The 10,373-nt window shown below is 49.9% G+C and overlaps 2 protein-coding genes across 3 annotated transcripts in view; both read left to right on the top strand.

Moving 5' to 3' along the window:
* Nucleotides 1–7,149, top strand: part of SEPT3 (septin 3) — a 14,530-nt gene extending 7,381 nt beyond the window's left edge. The window contains exons 4-10 of one of the 2 annotated variants that reach the window (XM_010574452.1): nucleotides 1,070–1,151; nucleotides 1,530–1,667; nucleotides 2,031–2,148; nucleotides 2,593–2,688; nucleotides 4,741–4,837; nucleotides 5,316–5,367; nucleotides 6,601–7,149. In XM_010574452.1, coding sequence (XP_010572754.1) covers nucleotides 1,070–1,151; nucleotides 1,530–1,667; nucleotides 2,031–2,148; nucleotides 2,593–2,688; nucleotides 4,741–4,837; nucleotides 5,316–5,367; nucleotides 6,601–6,736 — 719 coding nt within the window. In that variant the 3' untranslated portion in view covers nucleotides 6,737–7,149. Of the gene's footprint in view, nucleotides 1–1,069; nucleotides 1,152–1,529; nucleotides 1,668–2,030; nucleotides 2,149–2,592; nucleotides 2,689–4,737; nucleotides 4,838–5,315; nucleotides 5,368–6,600 lie in introns of both variants that reach the window. The other variant, XM_010573640.1, reaches the window with a different exon arrangement.
* A 2,650-nt stretch (nucleotides 7,150–9,799) lies between these two features.
* Nucleotides 9,800–10,373, top strand: part of WBP2NL (WBP2 N-terminal like) — an 11,517-nt gene continuing 10,943 nt past the window's right edge. The window contains exon 1 of the mRNA XM_010562285.1: nucleotides 9,800–9,895. Coding sequence (XP_010560587.1) covers nucleotides 9,800–9,895 — 96 coding nt within the window. The remainder of the gene's footprint in view (nucleotides 9,896–10,373) is intronic.

Here is a 10,373-nt window from a genome sequence, read left to right as displayed (position 1 = left end):
TGTGTGGATGAAGCCTTGCTGTAAGTTGTTCCCACCTGCAGACACTTAATAGTCTATACAAATTGCATTGGTGGGTCCCATCCAAGCCTGGTAGAGCACATCTTCTGATGGCAAAGCATCAGCACAGCTTCTACAGTGCTGCAGAGTAATGAGCATCATCTCAGATTCAGGCTGATGCTGTCGTGGTGTAAGCCCAGCCAGCAACTAAGCACCACACAGCCACTTGCTCACTTCCCCCTCCACCCAGTGGGGTAGTGGAGAGAATCAGGAAAAAAAGTGAAAGAGTTTAATAGGACAGAAAGGAAGAAAATAATAATGATAATGATAATGATAATGATAACGATAATGATAATGATAATAATAATGATAAAAGAATTGGAATATACAAAACAGGTGATGCACAATGCAATTGCTCACCACTCGCTGACCAATGCTTAGTTAGTTCCCGAGCAGCGATCCACCCCCTGCCCAGGCCAACTCTCCCCAGTTTATATACTAGGCATGATGTCACATGGTATGGAATATCCCTTTGGCCAGTTTGGGTCAGCTGTCCTGGCTGTGTCCCCTCCCACCTTCTTGTGCCCCTCCAGCCTTCTTGCTGGCTGGGCATGAGAAGCTGAGAAATCCTTGACTTAGTATAAACACTACTTAGCGACAACTGAAAACATCAGTGCGTTATCAACATTCTTCTCATACTGAATCCAAGACATTACACTATACCAGCTACTAGAAAGAAAATTATCCCAGCCAAAACCAAGACAGATGCATTGGAGGGGAGGACAAGACGTGTAAGGTAGGTACTACCTTTTGGGCCACAGACTGAGCACAAATCCTTTTTCCTGTGTCAGAGTGGTTTAAGGTGACTTTAGTGCAGAGGCTACCAAAAATTGGGGTCAGATATGCAAGTGAGGGTCATGACTGTTGAGGCATGACCCAGCCTGGCCTGGCCGTGCTTGCTGGGCAGGGATGAGGGCAAAGCACTTTTGTTCCCTTGTAGGGCACAGAGACATGTTTCATGATAGGGCAGGTCCCCAGGGAGGTGTATGATTGTTTGCAATTTCTTCCTCAGTCATTGAAGAAGGTGGTGTCAAAATGAAGCTGACAGTGATTGACACACCGGGATTTGGGGACCAGATCAACAACGAGAACTGGTGAGTTTTACATGGTCAAGGTCTTGTGTCCCAGAAAGGGCTGGAGTTAAGATTGTATATGGAGTGACTCTCATCTGTTTGGCCTGGAAAGCATCTGGGATCCTATTGCACTCAGGGGGCTGGTGATGGGGATGTGGAATTGTGAACACCATGGGTCTGTGTGCATGCTCAGAGGTATGCACACATTACAGAGCGAGTGCCTATTTCTGTGCCCAGTTACAGAGACTCTTGAACATCTCTGCTGATGGTGAGATGCTTGTGGTGGAGTTTTTTTATGCCTGAGCCTGCTTTGCTGCTGTCAGAGCCGGGAACACTGTAGGCAGGAACATGAGGAGATTTGTACCTCTCTGTTTATCTCTCTTTCTTCCACCTTAACAGCTGGGAGCCTATTGAGAAATATATCAATGAGCAATATGAAAAATTTTTGAAAGAGGAGGTGAATATTGCAAGGAAGAAACGAATTCCAGACACGCGAGTGCACTGCTGCCTCTACTTCATCTCCCCCACGGGCCACTCGTACGTACACAGTCCCTCGTCCTTCCTCAAGCCCTTGGTGCCTCTCTGCCAGATACATACCCTGCACTGCTCCATCTCAGCCACAGACCCAAGGGTCCTGCCTGCGGGGCAGGCCACTGTTTAGCTTAACTTCGGGTGCTGCAGGGCTTGAAAGAGTCTAGGATAACACAGGCAGGAGAATTGCCACTGTGTTTTTTGGGAGAGGGCAGGATGGACGGGAAGAAGGAGATGAGACCGTGGTGGCAGCAAGCAGGGTATGTACAAGGGAGGTTTCATTGATGCTCTGATGCTGGCAGAGTCACTAGGATGAAAGGCGAGGCGGGTAAAGTGACCCCTTCCATGTTGTTCCCTCTTGGGCTGCAGCCTGCGGCCTTTGGACCTGGAGTTCATGAAACATCTCAGCAAAGTAGTGAACATCATCCCGGTTATTGCCAAGGCTGACACCATGACCTTGGAGGAGAAGACCGAATTCAAACAAAGAGTAAGTATCTCCTCTCTTGAATGGGATCCTTCCCTGACCCAGCTTGGAGGTGGGAGAAATGAGCAGTATCCTTCTTCCTGGGATTGCAGCACAGTCCCCAGGGCATGCACAGAGTCCAGCACTGGGTTGATGGGTAAGTCCTGAAGATGCAGTTGTTTATGGCTCTGAGGGCATCTGTTAGAGGGGGAAGAAACACATGTATCCCTGTGACATCTCGTGATATGATCTATCACGGGAACTGCAGGGCCAGACAAGTAACTGGGGTTGGGGAAAAAGACTCATCATAGCTGCTGTGTGTCCTCACTTCGCTGCACACTTCCCTGGGGATAATCCCTCCAGCCCCTGCCTGCTGGAAAGATGTCCCAGATGTGTTTGCCCAGCCATCCTGCCTGTCTGCCCTTCAGGTTTGTGTTGCTTTGTGCTCCAAAATGTCTCTCTGCCCAGGTGCGCAAAGAGCTAGAAGTAAATGGGATCGAGTTTTACCCACAGAAAGAATTCGATGAGGACTTGGAGGATAAAACAGAGAATGACAAAATCAGGGTAGGAAACATTTTATTGTGGGAGGGGAAGGAGGGATGAGGGCTGGTCATATTTAATGAGTGTAAAACAGACATGTGTCACTAGAAGGTTTTAAGTGCTTCATGGTCCCTGAATGAAAGACGCAATGGAGTAAGGGATGGTCATTCCTCCTTCCCAGCTTAATTTGTCCTTGTCATTACTACAGGGTGCTATGAAGGCTGAGTGAGGAAGGACTATGTTTCACCTCCTCTTGCTGAATGTTCTGTTTGGCCTCCATTAAGAACCAAGGGGTCCTGGTGTGTGGCTGATGTCCAGCCTCTGTCCCAAACAACTGCCCAATGAGCCCTCTCACCTGCTGACCAAACTTGACCTGAAAAGCAGTCCTGTTCTTTGCTCCCCCATCCCCTGTGAGAAGGCTTGTCCCATCCTTCCCTCCTCAGAGCGTTAGAAACCCACTCCCAATTTCCAGCCTGTGTTTGTTCATGGCCAGGTTGTACCCAGGGTTATATTTGTGTTCTTGTGCCAACACTGACTCAAGCAGTTCTCCTACCTAGTGGTCCCCTCCACCACTCGAGGCATTTATAGAGAACAATGTTATCCTTTGCCAACCTTCTGGTCAGCTAAAGGAGGCAGACTCCTTTGGATGGGCTTCCCATTCCTCAGAAGTCCATGCTCCTAGTCACTTTTTTCTGTGCCTGCTCTGGTTTGATTTGATTTTCTAGCACTGGTGCTGGTACCCCATGCTCCCCTGTCTCTTCTGAGATCTGAACTGCTAAGCCCATGGACCACATGTACTTTTTAAACAATTACATCACACTGGTGGCTCATGGTCATCTTGTGACTGACTAGCACGTGGGGTCCTTGCACTCCTTCAGTTGCTGCTTGTTCATGAGCTCTGAAGTCGTAACAGAAATTCTTGATGTTATTCCCTAAATGCTGCTCTTTGTGCCTCAGACTTGCATCTTCCTGGATAAAAACCCAGTCTGCCTTTGTAGTGACACCACCTCTTGGCCTTGTGATGCTAGTGCATTTAATTATCCCACTCATCATTTTTGTGGCTAGGCCATTAATAGATTGACCTCCATGGCAGTCCTCAAGAAACTCCAGGAGTCTTGCATTGCAGCCTGACACTTGCCCTTTCAACTCCCGCAGCTGTCACAGCCCCAACAGAAGTTCCCACTTTCCCCATCTTAATTAATCATTTCCCATTTGGCAATACCTCACACATTCTGGAGAAGACTAGATGGGTTTTGCTTCTTCTCCAAAGTGTTTCTGGTTTTGAGGAGGGCACCACATTTTGTTCTGCACTTCAGCATCATTGCCCTAGGTTTGGATAGTCTCACACGTAAGAAATAAACCGCTTTTTAACCTCCATTCCTGTGGTAATTGCAGTCCTTTCCCAGGCCCAGGGCCATCTATAAAGCAGAGTAAATCTAGGAACATTTGCACAACCTTATGGATAGCAGGATCTCCTGCACCCTGTGCTCTGGAAATGGATGGTTTCTCCCTGTGCCTAGAGATAACTGGGTCCCCAATAGCCTCACTTACTGTCTCACTTCCCAGGAAATCTGCACCCTTACCCCATTTCTGGCCTTCCTCAGTACAACCATTTCAGCCATTAAACTTGTTGAATGTTCCTATGTCTTGTTAGGGAGGATTATTTTAAGTCCTCTCCTTCTGGTGAAGAACTACAAACTTGGTGAGAAATATTCACCACAGACCCTCTCGTGGTTACACCAGGGTGCTTCTTCTCCAGTCATCCCTCTCTTCAGAAACACTGGAGATGGGTGCAGAAAAGCTCTGCCCCCTGCTCCAGAGCCCTTGGCACTGCTGCAAGCTACCCACTAAGCTCGGCAGGTGCAAGGACACCTGTAAAGCAAGGGCCCAAAATGCTAGGGATAACATTGATGGGTGAAGAGGAGAGCCAGTGAAATGTTGCTCTGGAGAACCTCTTCCCATGGAGAAAGCCTTGTATTTGGTGAGCTGAGAGGAGGAAAGGTGGGTGGGGAACAGTGATGGTGCTGCTCTCTGGAATGGGTTCAATAGGTCTCTCCACATGTCTCTCCCCAGCAGGAAAGCATGCCCTTCGCAGTAGTGGGCAGCGACAAGGAGTACCAAGTGAATGGCAAAAGAGTCCTGGGCAGGAAAACACCTTGGGGAATCATTGAAGGTAAAAAACCCCTTGCTTCTGGGAGATGAAAGTATCTCTGCAGGCCCCAGTAATAGACAAAGGTCCAGATAACATGTCCCATGGCTACCTTCCCAGCCCTTTTGCAATAAACTTTTTAAACCAAGCAAGAGGAGGATTCTCAAATCACTCTGCTGGGAAGGAACTGCCATGGCCAAGGCGGCACCACTACCGCCAACTGGCAGAAGCTGGAGCCACTCCGAACACCATAGTGTGTGAAGCTGAGCTCCTGAGGTTGCATTGGTTTTCAAATGAAAATTCACATGTGACTGCTCAGCACCAATTAGCATGTCTCCTCGATGCCTGACAGTGTGGCATTCAGACAACTGTCTGTCCTTTCTGAAGTACAGAGGCTCTGCCCACCTGGAACCTGCCCCATGGGGATGACCTTCCCATGCTCTGTAACCACAAATAGGTTGTTGAAAAAATAAAATGTAACAATTGCTTGCTTTCTTTTCAGTGGAAAACCTCACTCACTGTGAATTTGCCCTACTTCGAGATTTTGTCATCAGGTAAGGCCATGGTCACGCACCAGTCTGCTCTTGAGGAGCAGGGAGTCTTCCTGAGACCCTCTTATAGTGAAAGAGCCTCAATGGAAAGGAAAATAAAGTACATTTCTGGCAGTGAAAGCTTATGGGGGCGTAGGGTTGGATTGAGTTAAGTGGTAGATACTCTAGGGCCTCTCTTAGTGACATGACCACTATGTCAAGTAGGTGCTAGTTTTCATGTACTACCACTCCCCTTATATCCCATTAAGGATATTAGGTTGCAACAACTTCTATTTGTGGCTGACAACAGGTCTGGGCTGGAGTCAATGAGAAAGAGGCCACTACCACATCCTAGAGCATGTGTCCTACTAGGTTCCAGATGTGCTGGAACATACGACCTGGAAGTGAAAAGCTCCATATTTCATTCAGCTTTCATTGTCCTGTCTTATTTCTGCTCTGTTTCATGAAGTTGTCTCAGCACAAGTGATATCTGCCCCAAATTCTGTAGAACAGTGTAGATCCAGGGTCATCTCTGTTCCCTATTAATACAATAAGGTTTTAAAAAACCACCAAAAATAAGAAAATAAGGGAAACACTTCAAAGCCAGAGCCCTGTGGCTCATTCCACCTGTGGGTATGGTGGTGTTGATACACTTGGCCAGGTACAATGCTTTGACATCATCCTACTGCCCTCTTTCTGTTCTGCAATACCTTCTGCAGCAGACATGCCTTCCTTAAGTCTTCCAGTAAAAACATCCTAACCAAGTCAACATCACAAAGCATACAGCAATCCAAGCCCACAGGCTTTCTATGGAGGTTAGGGACAATGCTCACAGCAGTGTTATGCAGGTTATGGTCTGCACTGGACCTGATACACCCTCCTGGTGCTTCCTTGTCTCACCACCACTTCAGATCAGATAAGCCCATGTCTGCTCTGACAGACCAGGACAGCCAGGAGCTGCCCCACTGGCATGGGTGTGAGAAGGGCAGGACACCGGCAAGCACAGCCAGGGATTTCAGCCCATATCCTGCATCCTGCATATGTGTTCTTAAATGCTGATGCTCCAGCTCTCCATTGTGTATGATAGCACCCATGCCATCCATGCAGAAAGAGGGGTATGTTCATTAGCCAGACTGACTGAAGAAATCTTCCATTTATCTCAGGGAATAAGATGATCATTAGAAGATTAATACTGACTGTGCTGATATTGGTTATCATATCCTCTTTCCAACCCCATCTTCACTTTGCCCCCTGCAGGACCCACCTTCAGGACCTAAAAGAAGTGACCCACAACATCCACTATGAGACCTACAGGGCCAAGCGGCTGAATGACAATGGAGGGCTGCCCCCCATGACTGTCGAGACAGAGGAAAACCACGAAAGTAACCTGTGAATGACCCACCCCCCACTGTCACCCAGTGTCTCTGGATACGACAACCCATGCCTGCTACCCTTGACTCCACCTTGGGCCTGTCTCTGAAGCATGTGGCGCATCCTCCCTGTGCATGAGAGGATGCGAGTGTGAGTGCCTGTGTGTATGAGTGTGCCTGCCTTTGTGCCAGAGAGGGACCAAAGGCGTCACCCCTGTCCTTCCCAGAATGTCTTCATTCTCCGTTTGTTTTTTGCACAGCGGACTGTCTGTCACCTTCCTTTCTCTTGTTTCTGTGTCTCAGCTGTGTGTGTTGCCTGGGGGAAATAGGGATGGGGGGGAAGGATTTCTGGGGGCAGGAGGGCTTCAGAAGTGGGAGGTGTGGGGCATGCTGTGGTCCTGTTTTTATCACTTGGAGACATGGCAAGAAGAGACTCCAGGAGAGATGGTGGAGTCAGTGCACACAGTGTCTTCAAGTGATGGCAGCAGAGATTTCTTTTGGGTCTTCGGTGGGTGGGAAGGCAGCTGGTTGGTCTGAGAGCATGGTGGCCCAGCATTTTATCCCCATTTCTTGCTGTGGCTTCCCCAGGGGAAATGGCAGCTTGGAAGTGGATAGATGGGAGAAGTGACAGACTGACATGTTTTGCGGTTCAGTGGAAGTGACCGGTGCGAGGAGACAGAATTAGTTCTTGGGCTGTAGCATCTATTTGAGAAGCATCAAAGTACTTGGAGAAAATAGCCATATTTTCCAAAAGAAGCAAAACCCAGAGGAAAAGAACGTGTTCCTGCTGCAGAGGGTGCATTTGCCTTGCCCAGCGCTAAGATCAAAAGCCATGCTTGTGTCACAGGCTTTTGATCCTGTGCAGATCAGACCAAGCTGTCCTGAGGTCACCCCACCTCATCCCCCATTGCAGGGGTCTCTCTCCACCAGCACTGGGCAGGTCCCGGCTGAACCTTTCCCCTACAGCACGGCCCCTCTGCTGTGGGAGCACAGGGAAGACGGTGCCACGGGGGTTCCCTGCCAGGAGCTCCCCCAGGGACAGCCCTGCTTGGCACAGGGCCTTCAGGATCTTGGAGGAGTGCAAAGAGCTGTAGATTGAGAAGCACTGGGCCAGGGTGTCTCCCTGGGTCTCTGCTGGTGGTGGGAACACAAGAGATACCTCCTCCTCACTGACGTGGCCGCATTTGCTACTCTGGCACTCTCAGCTTGTGCTGCTCCTCCACCATCCTACTGCCCTCCCAGCTTCCATGTCTTCCTCTCCTGTGCTTTTGCCCTCATTCCCTTTTAGCCCTCCATAGCTTGCTTGCTTGCTTCCTTCCTTCCTTGCTTCCTTCATATCAGTTTCTCTGCTCTTGACCCTTTCTGTCTCTCCATTTCTCCGAGTACTTGAATCTTCCTCTTCTCCAGGCTGTTTCCTCCCTCTCCCTCGCTCTCACACCTCCTCATCAATGTGATTTTGTGTCCTGTTGAGAAGCTGTCATTTTACCTTCCCCTGGAGGGGATGGCCAGTGAAGGTAAAGACTCAGGAGCAGAAAGAGGCACAGCTTTACTGAAGACTATATATGCTCCTGTCTAGCCAGTGTCAGCTCTTTTCTGGATGTCCCTGAGCCAGGTGAAAAGCATCAGGGTTGGCTGGGCAGAAGGGAGGAGGGGAGAAAATCACAATGCCCCAAGTTTGGCAGTCTCTGCCTGTGCCCTAGCATGTCACACAGTTGGCAGGGGCTGTCACCTCCAGGAGAATAGCCAATTGCATTTAAAACGCATGTGCAAAATACCACAGCACAGGACAGTAGTGCTGCAAGTCAGAGGAAGTGCAGTGGGTTTGGGATGGGGGTTGGAAAGGCTGGCACAGGAGGGAGGAAGAGGTTCCAGCAAGGGAAGAGCAGAGGAGGACTCAAGCCAAGCCTGAGGTTGGTTGACAGAGCTGTACAGGGGACAGGGTTGGGAAGAGAGTGCTCCAACCCTTAGCAAAACTGTCTAAGAGTGTATGTCCATCCTGTGGCTTTCTCTGGTGCTGTCACTGCGAAGCAAAGGTCTCTTCACTCTTGCTCCCACCTGCCCATATGAATCAGCCATTCTCAGCACCACTAGGATGTGAGGACCATACCGGCCCTTCACAGTCTTTTCACCACCCACGTTCACAGCTCCCGGTGTTCCTGTATGCAGTGTGTGCGCACAGCCTTGCACCCGCCTTCCCACCTGCACCAGGCCTCCGCCCCTCACAGAACAAAAGCCTCATCATGGGTGCCAGCAGCCATACCATGGACCCTGCAGAAACCATCCTGCTATGCTGCTCCCATCCTGCCACCCACACTGGCCATCCACAGCCCAACACGGGGTCAAAGCCTCCTCCCAGCTTGTCTCCACCAGCCAGCCAGGCATGGAGGTGTCCCCAGCATCACTGGCTGCCAGAAGCATATTCTCAGCCTACTCTGCTGCAGCTGCTCCTGCCTCTACATAACGTTTTAAACCCAGTGCAATAGGAAAGACCCCCCCAGGGCTCCTCCTCTTCACTGCACTGAAGCATGAAGCCATGCTCCGTCATCTTTAGTGGGGGCGTGCAGAGGTGTTCCCCACACTTGCTTTCTCACACAGCTCTTTGGTGGCCATGCAACTGCTCTAGAGGAACTCTCTTGCCACTGGGCTGCAGTACGGTCACTTCTATGACTTTTGGGCCCAAGTGTTACAGCAGAGAGCCAACACTGCCCTGCTTAATGAAGGCAAAGCAGACCCCACGCAACAGAAGAGAGATTTTCTTTTGCCTGTAACGTGGATTGCGAGGGTGACGCTGTGTGTTTTGCCCCACAGGTTTAGTAGTTTTTGTCTGTAGTAAGATGGCTTTTAAGCTCTGCTCTGTAATTTCCTGTTGGATCATGGACTACTTCTAAAGGATCCATAAAAGCTCCCTGAGAACAGCAAGCTCAGGTAATCCTCACTGCCATCTGCTCATGAAAATATCCTACCGGTATCTGCCTATCTACCAGAAAGTCTGCAAATGGCAAATATAAAAAATTTCCCGTGTTGTGCGACAGCAGGAGATACTGTTGGGAAAAAGCCTGCCAATGGATAAGCTGGGAAAAGCCTGAATGGATCCTAGCTCTCACGTGCCACCAGCCGAGTCCCAGGATGACCACGGCAAGTCAGATGTTCCCCCCCCCCCGATACATCACCTGAATGATATCGTAAGGGGGTAGAGTCTAACTTTACACAGGAGGTACCCACTCAGTGCATTCAGAGACTCACAAACTCTTCCCAACATAAGCCATTCACCAGAAAAATTTTGCAATGCACGGTAAATCCCAAAGGTCTTTTTTTACACTGGACAAATTCCATTTAGGCTAAGACTGTAGCAAACATCACAGCAGGCGCGGTTACGCTGTGAGCAGAGAGAGCAAGAGCAAGCGGCACTACATGTTGGCACCAGTGTTTGTGGTTAGTTGTGAGGACGCGTTAATTACGGTTCACTGCGGTTCATAAGCAGGTGTCTCGGGGGAAAGGCTGCCTCAGCCGTGCTACCAGCACCTTCCCCGCCCCAGCAGAGGTCTCGGGAAGCAGCGCTGCGAGGGTTAGGCGGACAGAGGTCGGCAAACATCGCGCTTCAGCCAGACACCGGACCGGCGGGGGGGGGCGGCCAGGGAGGACGTCCTCCCCGCCCGCCTC

Source organism: Haliaeetus leucocephalus, unplaced genomic scaffold, assembly GCF_000737465.1.
Source record: "Haliaeetus leucocephalus isolate CR32 unplaced genomic scaffold, Haliaeetus_leucocephalus-4.0 Scaffold0, whole genome shotgun sequence".
In the NCBI taxonomy this organism is placed as follows: Eukaryota; Metazoa; Chordata; class Aves; order Accipitriformes; family Accipitridae; genus Haliaeetus; species Haliaeetus leucocephalus.
This window is presented reverse-complemented; position numbering and strand designations above follow the sequence as displayed.